A 20,597-nucleotide genomic window follows, 5' to 3' on the forward strand; every position below is an offset into this window, starting at 1 on the left:
ATTCAGAAACTAAACCATTTTTTATTTTACGAGATAAGGCCCACTGAGCTACGTAGCTCTTTTGCAGTAGCGACCTGGCCACAAATGATAGTTCAACGAAGTGGCTTACCACGTGGAAATTTAGAGCAGTCAAATACTCTGCACGCATGTTGATTCTAAATGTGTAGGGAAAAACCGGAGGACCCGGAAAAAAATCCACGCGACCACGGGGAGAACATGCAAATTCCAAATATACAGCGGGCATCAGGATCGGTAGTTAATATCTCCTAGCCACCTGGTGCCCCTTTGTGAGTGTTGACTTTTCCAACAGTATGTTCTAGTCTATCCACAGTACGTAGTAGCAATGATAACAACATTTCCCCATTGTAAACCTCGTTCATGAGGCACAATGGATGGAGCCGCTTTTCAAACGCTGAAAATGTATTTTTACAAAAGCAACCCCTGCTGTCGCTTGTACCTCGCCCTTTACCATTGCGATCCTAGTCTAGCCACAATAACCGCTCCAGTTGAACGTGTGTGACGTGGAGCATCCCCATGCGTACTCACGTTGATGAGGCAAGTTATGCATAGTCATGTGAGGTGTGCTCATGCGCATTTCATATCCACAGCCATACATGAGGGCAAAGACTCGGGCGTCGCAGAGCGTCGCTTCCTATGCGCACTCGGAGTAAATGGACTCACCAGAGCTCAACCCCTGCAGATCTAACAGGTGGACTCAATGTGTGTTCCCGTTACACACGACTTCAAAACAACATCGTCATTTCACGAGCCAACTCGCTGTGGCATTGCTGGGCACGCGGGCGTTAACTGGATGGTCTCCCCGAGTGGCGGAGTCACATTTCGCGGCCGACCTAACAAAGCCCAATTCTTTACAAAACGAAAACGGTGAAACGAGAGAGAGAGAGAGAGGACCGCATGGCAAGGGTCGCAAACGGGTACCCGGTTACCCGTACCCTACCCGATACCCGGCCGGGTACGGGTAGCCGGGTATCGGGTAGGGTACGGGTATCGGGTACCCGATTGCGACCTCTGGGATGAAGCCATGTTGCAGGCGCGGGTGGGTTGATTCTAGGAACTAGAATTGTGAGAAGAGACAAGACGTTGGGAAATGAGTGACAAACAGTTACTCACCAGTGACTCACGGCCTTCTCACTCATTGGTTGGGGTGAGTCACGTGCGGCTACCCGTACCCGTACCCCGCCGCACCAGGGTCGCAAACGGGTACCCGTACCCGGCCGGGTACCCGATTGCGACCTCTGCCGCGCGGCACCTCGCCGCAACAGACACCGGCGCGCGCCAAGGGCTCGAGCGTGGGGGGAGCTTTAATTGGCTCCCCGTCATCGTCGGTCCCCATTCTTCACTCTACGGTGTCAATTGCTTTGCACGACGGGGACGCAGCGCGGGCCTAATTATTTCTCGTGGACGTGAGATGATTTTCTTTTTTTTTTGGGCCTCCGCCAAAAAAGGTCACGCGTGAAAGGTCGCCCCCGCAAGCCGGCCGCCAGTGCCTTGCAATTTTGACATCACGACGCCTTAAGACTCGTCCGCACGGAATGCTTTTCATGTCCGTGAAGCGCAATTAAGTATTACTACGCAAAAAAAACTTGAACCATCGAGCCAAAAAACAAAAAATTACACTTGGCACCTGCGCAAAGGAGATTTACTCCGTTCCCATGCGATTTCCTCCGAGATTCCAGACTCAGCGGCAGCCCTGCTTCGTACGCCGCGCCACGCGGCAACGGCGGGGAGTTGGCGACCGCGCCGGAGACGGGTTCTATTCCCGAACCCTTCCCAAATAAACGCTGCCGGGCGTCGCTTATCGATCGACTTCTTCGCCAGAGAGCAGTGGATGATTAGAATCGTTCGCAAAGGGGGGGGTGGCGAAGCAGCAAACTCTCGCCCGGTCACTTCCATTGTGCGTCGCCTTAAGACTTTAGAGAAAAACGAGAGCAGCAACAGCCATTTTCACCACCAAGCGGCAGTGATGTCGCCACCAAGTGGTTCGTGCCAGGCTAGGTGCACTTTGGTTGGCCACGTGACGTGACGAAGGCTCGCAAGAGCGAGAGGGGGAATCACGGGACAGACCCAGGGAGTTCAGGGTTGACTCACTGAGATGGCTGGCATATGCTCCCATCTGTGCTTCCCCCCACCTGCGCCACAGTCAACGCAAACAACTTCCCTTGCAAGGGCTCAGAAAGCAGGCTGGCAAAAAAAGCCACCAGCAGCACACCGGCCCTTGTTGTACTGAAAAGGACGGATCTGTATTTGGCAGCATGAAATCTGTGACACGTGCCAGGCGTGTGCGCCACGTGTGTGTGTGGGAAGCGCATCAACTTAATTTTAGCTCTGTAATGCTGCTCTTAAAACACTCGCTCGTTGGCTCACTTTAAAACAAATATTATTATAACTACTATGCTTGGAAACCTAGAAAAGCCTCAAGACTGTTTTTAGGGAGGCTCCTGCCAAGGTTTATCCAGAGCGGGCGATGTTGCTGCCGAGTGTTCATCCCAATCGAGTGACGTACATTTTCAGCGTTGGGATGGTTGCTCAACACCGGTTACATTCTATTATTTTGTAGCCGTGGGAGGAAGCCCACGCAGAACAGCGGCGGGTGGGGGGGGGCTAAACACACACCAAATTCCACAGAAAAAGGCAACCGAGTTAGGGCACGAACCCAGGCCCTTCTTTCTGCGAGGCACAAGCGTCACCCATTGTGCCATCCTCACCAGTGTCACCAACTCGCCGGCTCGCCAGCCTTAAAGCAGAGCCACCGTTAAATGGCGAGGCCCTTGCGAGACGAAACGTGTGGGGGGTGGGGGGAAGTTGGGGGGACGACGACTCCTCCCCCACACGAGTACGGGGTTTGCGAGCCGCGACATGCGCGTGCACGTCCCTGCATACCCGGCGGCGTGCGGGACCTGCGGGAACCGCTCACGAGCACGCCGGCGGCACGGCTAGCGTCAACAAAAGCTACGCTCCTACGTAGCGGCATTGCCCGACGAAGCAACCGACGGTCGAACGGCATCGGCCGTTGTCTACAAACCGCTGGATGAACGCCTCCCCCCCCGCCTCCGCCCCATGGCGTCCCCATCCCTCGCGGGGCACCACCGCTGCTACCGCCAGTTGTCAGTCATGCACGTGGATGGATCTCATCGTTCCATCTCTGCGGCGGTCGTCCTATTGGGCGAGTTTTCCCCCATTTTGGCTGCCAGCCCGTCACGGGCCTCATCCTTTTGGCCATCTCATCCCCTCTAGCCATGACGTGCCCTGCCCAAGCCTCAATACGAAGTTTTCTAATCCACATGTTCCTGTAATCGTACAGCCGTCGTCATAATAACAGAATAGGAGTATTGTTTGCGCTGACGCACGAGTCAGAGAGCCGGCGTTTAACACAACCAACTGAAAAGACGACAACGGGCCTTTAATGACGGACGCTATAAATTCCATGAATCGGGGATGAACAACTTGTAGGCTTCGAAAAGTAGATAGATAGGTGGCAATAAATTGTTGGAAGATATAAATCAGGAATTGGAGGGTGCGATGGGCGGGCCACGTGTGCAGGATGTATGATGGAGGGCGGTCGCCGAGCCTGGCATTGGAGTGCCACTCAGGGGTTGGGAATCGAGGAGGCAAGGCAAAAAAATAATCTAAATCCAGACCACGGTGGCGATGAAAACGGTGGTCACTGAAGGACAGGTGTCAACTTTTGGATCTGGCAGAAGGAAGGGAAGAGATGGCGGGACGCAGAGAAATCAACGACATGACCTCTTGACCTTAACCTCGTTATATTGAGGACGAAAGTAAAAGAATAAAGTTATTCCAGCTTAAGAGCTGCGCTTTCCAAATCCCTGCCCTTTGGGTTGGGATTTGGCATGCGGCAGCACGAAGCAACGCACGTGGGTGTGAAATTTGATTATTCAGCTTACAGATTTTTTTTTTTAAGAAATGGAAACTCACTAAACTCCAGCCAGTGGCTGTGCTCACACAAAGGGGATTACCGCCGAGCACAGAGAGATTCTTGACAAAATGTTCAACGATCCCCGCTGCGAGGCGTACCAACACAACGATTAACGGCAACGACTGCGAGAGATCAACTCGCCCCAGCATCCCCTTCCCCCTCCTCCTTCACCACAAATGACCCGGCGCTTCAAGAACACGGCTGCGAGAGTGCGTTTGTGTACGCGTACGCAAAATGTGTACGTGCGTGTTCGTGGATGGGGAGTGGTATTGCGACAGTCGGCGGCGCTACGCCGTGAATCCGGCGACCCGAGTTCCATTCCCGCTCACGGCCGACGACGGTTCCGTTACAGGGATACGAACTTTACCTACGCGTACACAGGTAAGTGCGTTATGGGTGCAGCAGCACCATGGGATTACCGCGGAGAGTAGCGCGGTGGGTGGGTGCGGGTGACGTGTGATAATCGCGGGACACCGCTGCGTTCGCCCTATGTACACGCAGGGGCGTGCGTGCGTGTGTGCGTGCGTGCGTGCGTGCGTGTGTACGTGTGCGCGTGCGCTGCACCTGCACGTTGTCGATGAGGCCGTAATTGCACTCGTGCTCCTTGCAGTAGGAGAAGTCGTAGCCCAGGTCGCACGCCGCGCCCGAGCAGTTGGCGGCAGAGCCGCTCAGCGCCAGCGAGTCGTTGATGCGGCCCGTGGCGTGGCGCACCGCCACCGCGCCTGCGGGACGCGCCGCACGAGACGGGGACACGGGGCCAGGGGGGGGGGGGGGAGAGACATCGGATCAGGGATCGGATAGCGGATGTTAGCGTCGTCGTTTGGGTGCCGTGACCCACGCTTAGTGGCGCTGGACCAACGCTGCTCCCCCCCCCAATAGCGGAAAGCGCTTTTTGGGTGCCCTTCGTCCTTCAGATTTAGAAGCTCAGAGAGAAGGGAAATGGGCCAAGCAATCACGACAGAGGAGAGAGACACCCATGAGACAGACATAGAGAATTGAGAGAGATGAAGACAAGAAACAGAGATGGAGTAAGACGAGAGAAGAGCTCCAGGCAGCGTCGGGATGAGAGAGATTAAATCGGCTATTCATGTTCATATTTCTGCGTAAATTAAAATTTGAATTCAACGCGACGTTTGATTCGCCTCTTTTTTTTATGAATCCAGGGCCCCTTGAGCTCACTGGGGCTCTACGCTTTCGCTTGGTTTTGCTGCAGCCCCGGCACCATCGCTGATAACCCGATTCCATCGCTAATGTTCCGCTGGGAGGCGTTCGCTTCCTTTTGGCAATAAATCAGAAAATGGAAACCGATCACTTCAAACAAAAGATAATCTCAGCAGTAATGGCTCTGTGAACTGAGGCCCCCTGACAGTACCCAGCCAACGAGTGCGTTGCTGTTAAACACAACGGGGAAGCGGTAGTGGAGTGGCTCGTGCCCTGCGCTACGAACTCGGCAAACAGTTCGATTACCGCTCGTGGCCAACACCAGCGGCTATTATCTGCACTGGTGCTGGGCCTCCTCTAGGTAAACTCAGCTTCAAATATGATGCGTAAATATCACTAGGGAGACAAATTTTGGTCGGGTGTGTTGCTTGCCACCCACCCCCTCGTGTGCCGTGCCGGCCTTCATTAAGTGCTCGCTAACAGCACTTGCCCTAACAGTTGGTTAAGGCTACACAGCAGCTGAATTTGTAAATGGCACTCTTGAGTGTAAGAGGCCTTCTTAAATTGATGCTGGAACAAAATAAAGTGGGGGAGGCAGGGGGGCGAAATAGTGCCGAAACATCCCATCCGCCGAAGAGCCGGAAAACCCTTCGGCGGATTCTGCCTCGAAGTTCGATTAACTTGAACGTGCAGCGACAGCCCCCATCCATTCACCGGAGTGGCCCAGTGCGGCCGTTGGTCCGTCAGTGACACTTCGCAGGGCGGCCTCACAATTCGGAAAAAGTTTGCACAGCTGCGGTTACTACATTTCTCGGTGTAACATTAGACTCCTTGCTACCTCGGGCGGACAATTAACGAAGCTCGTTGAAATTTCCAGGCCTCTTCGTAACGAACGCTGCGCACGCCCCCTGCCCAGGCCAGAGCCAACTGATCGTGGAGCGAGCGGGTGAGCGCAAGGCGCCACTGCAAATCACGAGGGTCTTTTTGCCGCCACGACTCAAGCGAAATCCGCGACACGTTCGGACACGGCCTGTCGTCAGGCAGGATCATCGTTTATAGCCAGGGAAAACTTAATTTCCCTTCTGATTAATTTACGTGCTCTTTTGCAAGCCTGCGCACAGCCAGAATGGGGAACGGGGGGGGGCGGGGTGAGCCGTGGCGTATGCTCTCGAGAGCATGCAGGCGGGTGCACAACTGCACCGGGGAAGGGTTGCCACCTCTTGCGGAAAACAAAACCCGGGGAGGTATCATGTAAGGAAGAAATGCTCCCGGAGGCGGCAGACATACATATATATATAAATGCATCTTGAGTGGTGTAATGTTGTTACGATCATGATGCAACAGACAAAAAAAGACACGGCGCTTTTAAATGGAACATTTCCCCCCGCAGATGCCGCCTCCTCAAAATACGAGGCCGATCCTGGGAAAAACAGGACAGGTGGCAACCCTATGGTCAGAGCCCACAGGTGGGAGGGGCTCAGGTGCGTGGCTACGAAGAGGGGTGGTGGGGGAGCCCACTATTGACGAAGGCCGACGCAGAGAATAGAAGCGCGGGATTTGAAACTAAACTATTTTTTATTTTACCAGGTAAGGCCCACCGAGCTGTATAGCTCCTTTTCAGAGGCGACCCGGTCACAAATTATAGCTGAACAAAGTGGCTTATCACGTGCAAATTTATAGCATCACCTAAAATCGGAGGACTCCGCGACAACGGGGAGAGAGACATGCAAATTCCAAATATGCAGGCGACAGGGTCGGGATCGAACCCACAAACTCCTGCATACCAGGCGAGGTAGTTAACATCTCGCACCCATATTTGGAATAACCGCAAAGTCTCTTCTCCACGCGTGAATTCCGTGCCCTCAGCATAGAATCAAGCTGGGTCCGACAGAGACGGGGAATAACAGCATTTGCGATGTTTACCCCCCACATAATAACAGCAGCGGGCAGGAGGAGCCCGACCGCATATGACAGCGTGAAGAAAAAATGTAAGCAAAGGTGAAAAAGCTGAGGAGGACAAGTTCTATGGCCAGAAATCCGAAAACTGCCAAACAGGATTTTGTTTAGGAAGCTGTGATGTTCAGCCTCCGAGGAAGATTTGGAAATTACATGAAAACAAATGAATTGCCACGTGAAACGCGACATTATCAATTCCTAACTGGGCCGCAAAAACACCGCGAAACTGCGTCGGGTAAAATATATGAACAACACTAATGACCTTTTTTCCAAGTAATGGGAGCTCGCAGACAAAAACACTGTGTGCCCAACTTTAGAAGGGGGGGAAAAAAAAAAAAACCTTTCAGGCCTCTTCCCCGCTAATGTGTTTACAAGCTCGTAATCGCAAAACCGGGCTCAAGTGCAGTCTCTCTGCCCAGTCGCTGCCAATAAGTGCATACACACACAGCAATTATTTATATATATTACTTTAATTTGGCTCCATTCGAGCACCGAGGATTAAAATTCCTGGTTGCATTGCCCTGTGACAAGCAGGCAAAACCTTATAGAAGGGTGTAGGAAAGTATGCCCCCTGCTGAGTAAAAATAAATATACCGATTGAAGCGTTTTTTTCAGAAGGAAATCTCTGAAAAATGCCTTGTGGGGTGCCGTTTTCAGACACGCGCGGAGGAAATGCTGCTCCTCGCAATTTCCCAATGGATTCATTGTTTCACGACGCAAACGTCGATAGCGCACCAGAAACAACGTTGGAAAATACCACAAACGACAATTCTTGTGGTCTAATTTTTATGACCTTGTGTGTATTTTTTTCTTTCTAGCATGGTCACGTATTTTTTGTATGCGATCATTTACGTACATTTTTAATAAACAATTCTGAACACGCGCAACAATTCTACGAGTCAGATCACGAGTGTAAAAATTCCATTTCAATCGATCGACCGATGTGCATCTCCGCATGCCCAAGTTCCTAGCGAGCCACTCTTGACGCGCACATTGGTTCGCGCGCGTATCAGCGCGTCGTAAAGTGGACACGTCCAACGCGCGTGAACTCCGGTTAAAAGTTAACGTTTATGAGCCATCTGCGGGCCGGCCAAGATACGCATCACTTTTTACAAGCCGTGCTAGGGGGCAGGCAATGGCATTTGAACCCACGACCGCAGAAAGCGCACGTCCGCCCCGTGTTAGCTTTGTTCGTGAGATTCGTTTTCATTATTATTTGAATCGACTTATAACGAGCGAACGGACAACGTCAAGCACCACAATGACTCCGATGACTGCCCAGCAAACGCCAGAGGGCCACACTGACAAGACAGAACGAACAAGTGACAGACTACGGAAGACTGAGGTCATTTAGGAACACAAGATGGAGGAATACCTGAACATCATAATTTATTTCGTGTGTATTTAAGGGCTTTATCGAGTTCACAGATAGGCCGACCTGACTAAGAGTGTTTGACTCAATGTTCGACTGCCTTAGTTGAATGCACATCCGCACGCAAGCAAGCACCCACATATGAAGCCTAACTTGCACACATGCAGCAGGCTACGTTTTGGAAGTGCCGTGGTAAAAGACACCTAAAACGTGGGGGGGGGGGGGGGCATAGCTGAGCGCTGGTGATCTGACAAGTTAACCGGTGAACACGTTTGCAAGGAACGGTTTCGATTGCCTCCAATAAACACTTGCGATCGCCGTTAGCACACAAACAGTAAAGATTAAAGTGTGCCGATTAACGAGGTGCCTTGTGTTTTTGATGGGGGGAGGGGTGGGGGGGAAAGTTGGGCAGGGGGGGAAGGTTTGGCGGTGGGGGGGGGTGAAAGTCACGGCGCACGACAACGGAGAAAATCCGCGATTTACCGTGGGGGTGTGCGAGTCAGGCTGACCGGGTGTTATAAAAACTATTTAAAAAATTGTAGCGAGAGAGCCAAATTCCCCATCACGAAGGCAGGTTTGACATGGCCACAAAGCAGGCGCGCTCCTGTACGAGAACGGACGAATAAAGCGGGAAACGTTGTGTGGTTTTTAACCCATCCAAAACGCCACTGCAGAAACGGCTCTGGAACTGACGCCCCTCTAACGGACACCTCGCCGAAATCCACAAGATTCCTAATCCTCGTCATCACCATCAACCACCATCTATCTGCCAGTGCACGAATGCCTGTCCGACGCCCATCACACGCCACCCCTCCCACGGTGATGCGACGATCCACCGACGCGAGTAGCTCCCGCACAACGGGCCCATTTTCGTCGCTCCATCTGTACGGCGAGACATCCTCTCTCGTGCCTGCCGTTCCGTTTGCAGTCTCGACCGCTGGCCATCGCCTAGTCTCGTGGCGTCGTCCTGCCAAGGCTCAATTGACTTTTCCTAACAGGTCGCAGTCAACGCGACGTTCTCTATTCCGCGCCCTCCTCTTTTTGCCTCTCGGTCTGCACCTCCGAGCGTGCAACCTCTCCATGCTCCTTGTAGCACTCTTCCACTCTCGTTCCATTTTCTTCCGTCAACGCTCCCCGCCTGTTTCCGATCCGAATGTCGCAGCGGGACAGATGGATGCACCGGTTGAAAAAACTTTCTTCTTCTTAAAATGTTTTAACAAATAAATAAAATCGGCTTGCTACACTTGCAGCACGTCGCTCGCTCGCTCGAGGAGTGTGCGTGGGAAGAAGCGACGTCCGCTTGCCAAGTGTGGGTCTTTCGCGGCGGCGCTGTCGAGCTTCGTGCGCCCGCGTTTGGGTTGCACCGGCACGTCGCTCGGCACGACGCGGTCCCAAATTCAGCTGCTGAAAAAGCTCCCGGCGCACGCAGGAGCCGAACGTCGGGAACGTGGCACCGGTGACAACCCGAAAACAAATACAAGAGCTGGGCAACACCCCCTCCCCACCCCACCCTGCTGTTTTTTAAACGACCCCTTGCTTGTAAGCATGGCGATGTGTTTACCACCGCTGTTAGTCGGTGCACGGGAAATGAACGAGGAGATAATAAAACCCCAAACGTAAAATCCGGGCGTGACGTCAAACACCGCCCGCGTGAAGAAACGAACGCGCCGGGTGACGATAAACGGACCCCGCGCCCTCGCAACTCTTCTCTCGCGTGTCGTTAACCTCCCCCCGCGAGGTCATGCCTGACCTTTATAAGGAACCGACACAAACACAACTCAGCTACTGGCAGAACAACAACCACACAACAACACCTCTCCTAGCCCAACATCGATGCTGCTAACCAAACTAGCTCACCACCACCGCCAAACTCGACCGACGACCAGACTCACTCACTACTACTCAGTGATTTACTCGCCACCAGGAGGGTATGAAATTACGATGCTCCCCCTTGGTGATCGTAGTTTTGTGGAGCGTTCCTAAACTGCCGTCACCCGAATGGGCCACACGTTGCTGATGAGAGAAGTTAAAACTGTATTCTTAGGTTTTTTCGGTAAAGCTAACAGCGTGTTTCAGCCGCACCGAACCTCACAATAATAATATCCAGGGGCCTACCTTGGCTCCTCCCACCCTCAACCAGTATATATACAAGGACTGTTTTCTTGGAATTTCTCTTACTTGATACAGCTACCGTGCTGTAATAAAATATTTACCTACGTGACTTTACCGAAAAAACCTAAGAATATGAATCCTTGCAGTCACGAAAGCTTCAAATCTAGAAGTTAAAACTGGTTTGTGGCCCTTGCCATAGGAATGTAGAATTTATGCCACCGGATGAGAATGCCCGCCCATGCTCAACCGAGCATGGGCGGGCAATCCACTTTGATACCTGACACGGACATCATCTGGATAGGTGAGACAACAGCCTAACATTGACACAGCAGCCGAACATAACAGCTTGAACAGCCCTGAGACTATACCCTGAACACTATCCAACAGCTTGACGACACACCAGTGAAAAGACTGCGCTAACAATTCCAATGACCACATTGACAGAAGCCTAAATACTACACAGACGCACAACCGCCGATGGCTAGAATGCTCCCTTAACAATCTCGCCACGCACCCGACCCAGGCCTAAACAAACAACGCAGCCCAGAGACTTTAAATCATCCCGTCGCTGCGCCCACGTGGGCTGCGAGTGTGCCGCCACCATCCATCACCACCGTCCGCTGCCGGGGCTACGGCCTGGCAGGAACTTCGTCCTGTAAAAACAAAACCTCCCAGTGGCCCTTGACAACCGCTTCGGCTCCAGGCTCGGGGCCTTTTCAATAACTCGCGTGGGTGCCAGCCGCCCTGCCCGCTGGTCTCATTAAGCGGCCTTTCACCGCCCCCCCCCACCACCCCCTGCAAATCAGCGGTGGGAACGTGAGGTGGCCATTCTGAGGGATCAGCGGTGTGCTTCATCAGACTCGGCGAGGTGCGCTTCATCAGACTCGGTGGCGCGAGGGCAGCCAACGGGAGGCCGGGTTTGTAACGAACCTTGCAAAAACGAACCTCACTATCACGCCGTTGCCAGGAGACCTACCTGGTGAAGGTAAAGGCGTAGCTAATGTGGTATAGCGCCGTTGTTTTTAAAGACATTATACTCCCCGCAAAGAACTGTAGCGACACGACCGCACTACGCTAGCCAGCGTCAAACTGTGCCACACGCCCTGCCAAATGGCCTTGAGGGAGCCTCGGTACCGATAAAGTTATTTTATTAGATTAATTCTACCTTGTAAGGCCAACTCAGATTTATAACTCTTTCAGCAGCGACCTGGCCACAAATGACAGCTCAACGAAGTGTCTTATCATCACGTGGAAATATATAGCAGCCAAATACTGTAAAATGCATGTCGATTCTAAACGTGGAGGGAAAAAAAGGGAGGACCCGGAGAAAAATCCACACGACCACGGGGTGGAGAGGGACACGCAAACTCCAAATACACAACAGGCGGCAGGGTCGGGATCGAACCCTCGACCTCCTGTATAGCAGGCGAGGTAGTTAACATGCCGCCAGCGCGGCGCCCACCGCTGACGAGAGAGAACGCTCCCTCGCCCCCCGCTTGCCCGACGCGAGGCGGCCGGCGTTCCACAGGCGGCTCTTACCGGTGCTCATGGCGATGCCGAGGTACGTGATGGTGGTGATGAGGATGGCGAGCATCGTGCCGCGTGGGATGGCTGCCTGGGGGTCCTGTGGGTGCACAGCGCAGTGGTGGGCGGGGGGGGGAAGTTGGCGGCACATTCACAAATTGTTCACAGTCTCTTGATTTCGACGTTCCGATGACAGGGGAAAATGTGTGTGGGGGGGGGGAGCGAAAGATAGGGGAAGAAGTGGGGGGGAAGGGCACGGAGGTCGTTCCTCAATCGCGAATGTGGGGAAGGACGGCACAAAGTCATTCCCGTTCATGACGCTTGTGAAAGTTACGCTGTTGGGTTTGAAATGCCTTGAAACTAACACCTAAACAGTTTTTTATTTGACCAGGTAAGGCCCATTGAGCTATGTGGCTCTTTATCAAAAGCAACCGGGCCACAAATGACAGCTCAACGAAGCGGATTATCGTGCGCATACTTATAGCAGCCAAATACTCTAAACGCACGTTTCTCAAATGTGGGAGGGAAAAACCGGAGGACCCGGAGAAAAATCCACACGACCACGGGGAGAACATGCAAACTCCAAAGATACAACAGGTGTCACAGGGTCGGGATCGAACCCACGACCTCCTGTATACCAGGCGAGGTAGTTAAAATCTTCTAGCCACCGCGGCACAAGGGGGTGGGCGTTTAGCAGCTTGTTCATTCCGCGTTGTTTGCCGCGTGTCTCTCGTTCGCATCGTTAACCCGAAGATGCGTTTGCGTAGAACTTATATTGATCGCACACATGGCTGTTTCGTACACCCACAATTCAATGCATGCATTGGGTGCATTTCTGATCCGTGTATTCCTCTTGCGGACATCGGTTCGAATGCGGTCGAGGGCGGGACGCATCATGGCTACAACGGTCGATTGCTGCGTGGTCAAGACGGATGACAGAGCGGCAGCCAAAGAAGAAAACACCTCGGAGTCGACGTCACCCGCGGAGATGGAGCGAGGAAAGCGGGAATTAGAAGGATCGTTGTATCGTGAGACCGTGAGGGACGGCCACGGCTGGAGGACGACTTCATCCAGGCTGATGAGGATGATGATGAAGATAATGAAGGTGATGATGAACCTGATGAGGATCATGATGATGAATAAGAGGAGGATCGTGACGGCGATGATGGACACGACAATGATGAGGATCGCGATGAGGACGATGGACACGACAATGATGAGGATCGCGATGAGGATGATGGACACGACAATGATGAGGATCGCGATGAGGACGATGGACACGACAATGATGAGGATCGCGATGAGGATGATGGACACGACAACGATGAGGATCGCGATGAGGATGATGGACACGACAAAGATGAGGATCGCGATGAGGATGATGGACACGACAACGATGAGGATCGCGATGAGGATGATGGACACGACAACGATGAGGATCGCGATGAGGATGATGGACACGACAATGATGAGGATCGCGATGAGGATGATGGACACGACAATGATGAGGATCGCGATGAGGATGATGGACACGACAACGATGAGGGTCGCGATGAGGACGATGGACACGACAATGATGAGGATCGCGATGAGGATGATGGACACGACAACGATGAGGATCGCGATGAGGACGATGGACACGACAACGATGAGGATCGCGATGAGGACGATGGACACGACAACGATGAGGGTCGCGATGAGGATGATGGACACGACAACGATGAGGATCGCGATGAGGATGATGGACACGACAACGATGAGGATCGCGATGAGGACGATGGACACGACAATGATGAGGATCGCGATGAGGATGATGGACACGACAACGATGAGGATCGCGATGAGGACGATGGACACGACAACGATGAGGGTCGCGATGAGGATGATGGACACGACAACGATGAGGGTCGCGATGAGGATGATGGACACGACAATGATGAGGATCGCGATGAGGACGATGGACACGACAACGATTAGGGTCGCGATGAGGATGATGGACACGACAACGATGAGGATAGCGATGAGGATGATGGACACGACAATGATGAGGATCGCGATGAGGATGATGGACACGACAATGATGAGGATGATGGACACGACAATGATGAGGATCATGACGATGATGATGGACACGACAACGATGAGGATCGCGATGAGGATGATGGACACGACAATGATGAGGATCGCGATGAGGATGATGGACACGACAATGATGAGGATCGCGATGAGGATGATGGACACGACAACGATGAGGATCGCGATGAGGACGATGGACACGACAACGATGAGGGTCGCGATGAGGACGATGGACACGACAACGATGAGGGTCGCGATGAGGACGATGGACACGACAACGATGAGGGTCGCGATGAGGACGATGGACACGACAACGATGAGGGTCGCGATGAGGACGATGGACACGACAACGATGAGGGTCGCGATGAGGACGATGGACACGACAACGATGAGGATCGCGACGATGATGATGGACACGACAACGATGAGGGTCGCGATGAGGACGATGGACACGACAACGATGAGGGTCGCGATGAGGACGATGCGTGTGCACGCAGGAGCTCACGGCGAGGTCCCCGGAGATGTTGGCTCCCGCCAGGATGCCGGTTGCCGCCGGGAAGAAAATGGCGAACACCGAGAAGAAGGTTTCTCCGTTTTGGAAATCGGGGCCCATATTCTCCGAAAATACTTTCGCTGCAAGGAGAAACGAACGCACGAGCCTACGGTCAATGTGGGTGTGTGCGCTCGTCGTCATCAACAGAAAACTCACGAGTACGCCTGATATTCGCGCCCAACTTACAGCGCAAGGCTTTCGTCACCGAAGCCGCAGAGTTCGCAGGCGCGGTCGGCAGTAGATTCTCAGGGGGGCGGGATGACGATTGCGACGTGCGTTTCTCCAACCCGAGCAATTTGCGAGTCCCGCAAATTTGTAACGCGCCGCACAAAGCCCTGGTCTCTGTGTAGTAACGCCACAGGGGCCGTTACCGTCCAATGGCAAGAGAAGGTGGCGCCAAGCCTATGGACGCTGCCTCGGTGTAACGGTTGCCGCGCGCCGGACCTCCAATCCAGAGGGTCGCCAGTTCGAATCCATCTCCCGGCGACAAGCAGTTCATACAATGGGGGCGAGTTTCTTAAATCTCCTCCACCACCTCTGTCCGTCCACCTGCACCACAATTAGTCAAATCGGGTAGGTTGCGTGTGGTGGTGGGGTAAAGTGTGGGTATGGCCCCCTTCTTGCAAGACGTCTGTCCAGCATCAAAGCGTAGGCCTAAAATACCCTCCAGATCTCCCCCTTTAGCGGAGGCCCTTTGGCCAAACGGTGGCATGAGCAAGCAATCGCAGGGCTCCACCTTCACCATTTGTGTGCCTATAACGGGGGGTGAGACCTCAAGAGGCCAGGACAAAAGTCTAATTTGCAAGAGTCACCCTGGGGGGGGGGGGGGGGTGGGGGGCACCAAAGTGAAAAAAGCAAAACAAATCTAAAATAAAGCACAGCAAGAGAAGCAAATAGAAATGTCGCAGGGCCGGTGGCGGTCCCTCCTGGCGACGGAACGCCCAAAAAGAGCCCCCCCCCCACCCGCGCTCGTCGGCCCGGTCCCACGGCCACCGCCTGCCACCACCGGGCGGTCGCTTGGTGCCGCGACCCTCGGCGCACACAGTGGCCAGCTCTGTCGGAGAGTCGTAAGTCGGTCGCGAAAAAGCGGTCGCCCAGGGCGGTCAACGACCGTCGATTCCCCAAGAGAAGTGAGGAAAGGTAAAAACAACCCACCCCTCGGGCACCGCTGCTGCTGCCTTCTGGGGCCATCGAGGCCTTACAAGAGTTGCTGTTACAGGGCTCATTCCTATCTCCGTGCGACGCCACAAGACCCTCAATGCACTTCCGGCTTACTACCACGAGAGAGCCCAATCTCAACGGATGTCAGAAGCCGAGCCGCATTGAACACGGTTAGTACGTTAATTGCAGACTGCCTGGGAACACCGGGTGTTGCAGTAGGATTGGACCTGGTGTTGTGGGCCCCCAAGATGGGTACAGCAATGGATCCTCGAATCCATATATGGACGGGTAATGCTAGCATCTTAATAATAATAATGATTTATAAACAATTTTTTTTCAGGGCACTATGCATGAAAAGGCAGAAGTGGTTGACATCCGAGCATAGCGCAGCCTCTTTCGGAACCTGATGCAAGCTGCTTTAATTAAATGACGTTGCTGCTGCTGCTGCTGTTTGGCTTGACGGTGGGAGGAAAAAGGAAATACCCGGACAAAACCAACGACGCCATACGAAGGGCCCATTGCCCGAAACATCGCCGATTACACAATGGTGTTCTTACGTAGTTTTTTGTTGCTGCTGTGGCCACATCGCTCGTTTATTTTGCGGCGCAAAGAGGCGAGGGGGCATTTAAATAGAGATCCAAGCTTTACCCGGTGGAAACGAGGGCATGGGAGAAGGGGCTGAGGGGGGGGGGGAGAATCACCTGACATCTGTTTTACCAGTCAGGAAAAATTAAAAATAGAGCCGCCACCAACCAAGGTCCGCAATATTTTCCGACGAATTATAAAAAAAAAAGTGGATCGTTTTACACCAGACTCCGAAACGCCCGCAATTATATCCAACGAATTTACGGGATTAAATTTTAATTAAAAAAATAATTTACACGTCTGTGGCAATGAATTGCTGAATGAAGGTCTCTCTCTTCTCCGCAGTGTTGTCGGTCGTCGTAGTTGTTGTGAACATACTTCACCACTTTGGTCAGCGTGGGTTGTTGGAGGCGGAGGGGGGGGGCACGTGCCACAACCGGTTCAGATTTCACCGGTCCACCGATATCAGCCGTGGGCAGTGGGTGCGCTTACCACTGCGCCACCGCTCCCCGTTAAATTATTTACGTTGCGTCGATAGCTTCCACCCCTCGGTTTTGAAATCATTCCCCGCACTTGCCGTAACCTGTAAACATTTAAACTTTAATCTCCTGATCTCATCGGCACATGAATAGCTTCACTGTATAAACTAACGCCATTCATTCACACGTTCACTGGGGCCGATCAGACCTTCATGTGCTATCGCCAAATGCCATTGCGAAATGCCGACGTGACGCAATCACAGACACATTTCGAGCATCCGTGCGCTTCTTGAACGCAGAAGCAATCCCGTCGAATGGCATGCGTGCTTTGCACGAACAAAATTCCGTCTTTGAAAAGTCTTCCCAAATAAGGATGCAGATAACCAACCAGGTGCGAATGATTCTCCTTACAAGTCTCTCAAAATAAATCAGCGCAAGCCTCCCTTAAATGACACGACTTGTGTGTGTGGCCTCCCACATTCTGAGCGCTTCCCCTCTCTCCGCCCGCAGTGAAAATCGACACCGCTCCCTCTGCACAGCTCACCTCTGGTCGCTCTTTAAGATCGCACTCATTACACACAAAGTGCTTGCCACAAATGAGCCACAATACCTTGGCAGTTCTCGTCAAAGGGGCATGGCCCATCACGCAAACTTCGGCCATCCTCGCAACAGCGGCTTGTGGCTCACCATCAAACAACGAAGGTCAACTGTATCGACCGCTTTCAGATGCGCCCTTCCTTCCGATATTAGGACGCCACATTTGAGCTATGGCACTTTCCAATCTAGATTGAAAACTCATTTCTTTACGACTTCTTTTTGTGTTTAGTTTGTTGTCCTTCCCCCGCACCTGCAATTGGCGCGGTTGGCTACTTACGGTGCGAAAGGAGTTCAACATGCATTCGTACATCTTGAGCTGTGCCCTCCTCTCTGTCCGTCTTCGGGGCTTCCATCCTGGCATCCCTTCCTCTTTCCTGTAGATCCTACCCCCCACCTATCTGCCCTTGAATGGCAACGGACTCTACCACTCACCCTTCCCATGGTGTGCCACGGGTAAACAAAGTTTCATGCAGTGCGATTGACGCGATTAAGCGTCGCAAACGAATCCAAGAATAGCGACATTGTACAATGTGGAGAGAATGTCGCACGTCTAGTGGCTGTGGGATCATATAAGCCATCGATAATTCAAGATGTAATTATCTGCAGCCTAGGGTGCCATTCAAAATTTACTTTGTTACTTTCAAAGTCAAGCTTCCTGGTCTTATTCATTTGCCTTTAAAAAACCAAAGCCACTGCAAAATGTACCGGTTGGTCAACATAGTTGAAAAACGCACGACAGTCAACGCACGTACAGAGTCATCGTAGAGGCATGGCCGTAGATAGGAAGAGAGGATCTACGGAGCAACCTGGAGAGAGATTACGGAACCCACCCGGGTGACACTCGGCTGCCGACTTTTACACCCAACGTCACAAATCAAGAAGATAGGTGCGATCCAAAAAAACTGAAACTTCACTTTCCCACGTGGATATTAAGTGGAACCCTAATACAGATGAAGGCTTTCCCTACCCACACCACGCGGGTCACTGGTGGCCGTCTGACCATTACGTCACCATGCTGGCCAATGCGGCAGGACCGGCTCAAACGTAGCCGTGGCCAAAATCGAACTCATCCGGGCCGGAGTTTCACAGCGCAGCGCGCCAATCGCTGTTCCACCGCTCCCCCCTCACAAACCCGTACACGATTCGTAATCACGTCGGATCCCACGCCCGACGTTTGGACGCGTGCACGGCAAGAGTCGATTTTTAAATCGACGAGTTGACCTACGTGCGTGACTACGCCGCTGGTGGTAAACACGCGACGTCCTCTTGGCGCTCACCTTGGTAGCCAAAGTATCCTCGGCTCTTCTTGTCCTCGGTCGGGGGGATGAACGTGCCAATGAGGAAGTTGGCGATGGCCAGCAGCAGGATGACCAGGAGGACGATCTGAGCCTGCGGTGACAAGCGGTCACGCGCACGCGTGTGCGGCTTAGCGCCCGGCATTACCGCGCGATCGTCGTTCGGCGCGCGACGCTACACTCGCCGCCGTGCCCACGCGGCTCGTGCCGTCGCGCACCGTAGCAGCGTGACGCCGACTCGGTTCGTGGAAAAGCGGCTCCCGGCACGTGGGACGAAACGTCGGGCATCGTGGCGAGACAACGTGCGGCAGCGCCACCTGACAAAACGCGTGGGAGGAGCGGTCGCCACGGCGAGCGTCCCCGCCCGCGATTGCGTCATGGCGGTCGCCGCGTGGAGGCGGTCGGCTCGTGACCGGCCACGCTTCCTGGCCGGCACCACGGGCGTCGCGCCCCGCCCCAGGGTTGTTGTTGTTGTTGAGGCATCACCCACGAGGCTTCACGCAGGTGATGAAATCGCGAAGCCGCCACGCTCGCTCTCGCGCCCACGGGTCTCGAGAGCCTCAATGAGCGCCATTCACAGAGACCGCCCCCTGCACCCCCACCCCCACAGCAGTGGTGAAGAAACCTTCCGTCGCGCGGCATCCATTACTTCGATTCCAAAAAGCGGCGATTATTCTCGGGGTGAAAACCCGGCCCGAGTCGACGAGGCACGAACGCCGCATTGTCTCGAGCGCATCCAGTTGTATTCGTTGCAGCAGAGCAGCCGTTTGTCACTCCACTGCTGGATGAGGACCTCCCCAGGGGTTGTTTGGCTCGTGAGTGCGGGATAGTGAATGCGACGAGCATAGAAGCGCTGTAGAAGAATGGGTTCTGCTGTCCTGCGTCCTCTGAAGTCTAGAGCCTAAATAGACACCTGTCATGTGCGGAGATTTCCCATCCAAGCACCATCCAGGCTCATGCCTGCTTAGCTTCGGATCTCTGATGAGTGAGGGGGGATTCGGGGCGATTTGGTCAAAGGCTAATTTTTTTCTCATGAGAATATTTAGGCTTTATTATGGATAAAATTGCTACTCCTTGATCGCTGGGTTTGTAATCAGCTATGGTCAATCCATCGCTGGATGAAGACCTCTGCCGAGACTGCCGCACCGAGTTTCCAGCTACACTACCATCCCAGGGGAAGGGGGGGAGGGGGGAGATGCCCATACTTCACCAAGCTGGCCAGAAAATTTGGTCACAACACCGCAAAGCAGGACCCCCCCCCCCCACCTCTTCTTACAAAACGAGTCTTGGACACAGCGAGGACCATCCTGGCCAAACAGATAAAAAAAAACCAACAAACAGTCAAAACATTTCCACCGATTAAAAAAAAATAGTTACCTTGGCCTCCCATTCCATGCCGGCCACCGATATTCCTAAGAGCAAGATGATGGTGATGACGCCGATGACGCGGATGTCGTTCGTCTCGTCGATCATCAGCGCGTTGTTATCCTGCAAAACAATTCGGGAAGAAAGCCGCAGGTGCGGCGGCGGCGGCGGGGGCTTGTTACCCGTTTCGTTCCAAACAGAGGATAGAAAGTTTTGGCAAATTCACGCGCGCCACGTTGGATTATGCACCACGTTCGTCTTCGGAGTATTTTAATTAGCGGCGCAATGTGGAGCCCGACGGCGGGTGGCTGTCGGGGCCAAAACTCGATTTCGGATTTAAAAATAGGTCCCCGCGTCGGTTTTGTGTTTTCAAACATCAGTCAATGACACTGCCGGTCAGGTG

General features: G+C 53.3%; 1 protein-coding gene across 4 annotated transcripts in view; it reads right to left on the reverse strand.

Moving 5' to 3' along the window:
- LOC144945971 (solute carrier family 12 member 1-like) overlaps nucleotides 1-20,597 on the reverse strand; it is a 131,937-nt gene that overhangs the window by 32,740 nt on the left and 78,600 nt on the right. For all 4 annotated transcript variants that reach the window (XM_078874662.1, XM_078874663.1, XM_078874660.1 and 1 more), the window contains exons 7-11: nucleotides 20,207-20,317; nucleotides 18,812-18,923; nucleotides 14,665-14,792; nucleotides 12,099-12,183; nucleotides 4,523-4,680 (exon numbers count right to left, since the gene is read on the reverse strand). In XM_078874662.1, coding sequence (XP_078730788.1) covers nucleotides 4,523-4,680; nucleotides 12,099-12,183; nucleotides 14,665-14,792; nucleotides 18,812-18,923; nucleotides 20,207-20,317 — 594 coding nt within the window. The remainder of the gene's footprint in view (nucleotides 1-4,522; nucleotides 4,681-12,098; nucleotides 12,184-14,664; nucleotides 14,793-18,811; nucleotides 18,924-20,206; nucleotides 20,318-20,597) is intronic.

The sequence above is a fragment of the Lampetra fluviatilis genome, chromosome 39 (assembly GCF_964198595.1).
Source record: "Lampetra fluviatilis chromosome 39, kcLamFluv1.1, whole genome shotgun sequence".
NCBI lineage: Eukaryota > Metazoa > Chordata > Hyperoartia > Petromyzontiformes > Petromyzontidae > Lampetra > Lampetra fluviatilis.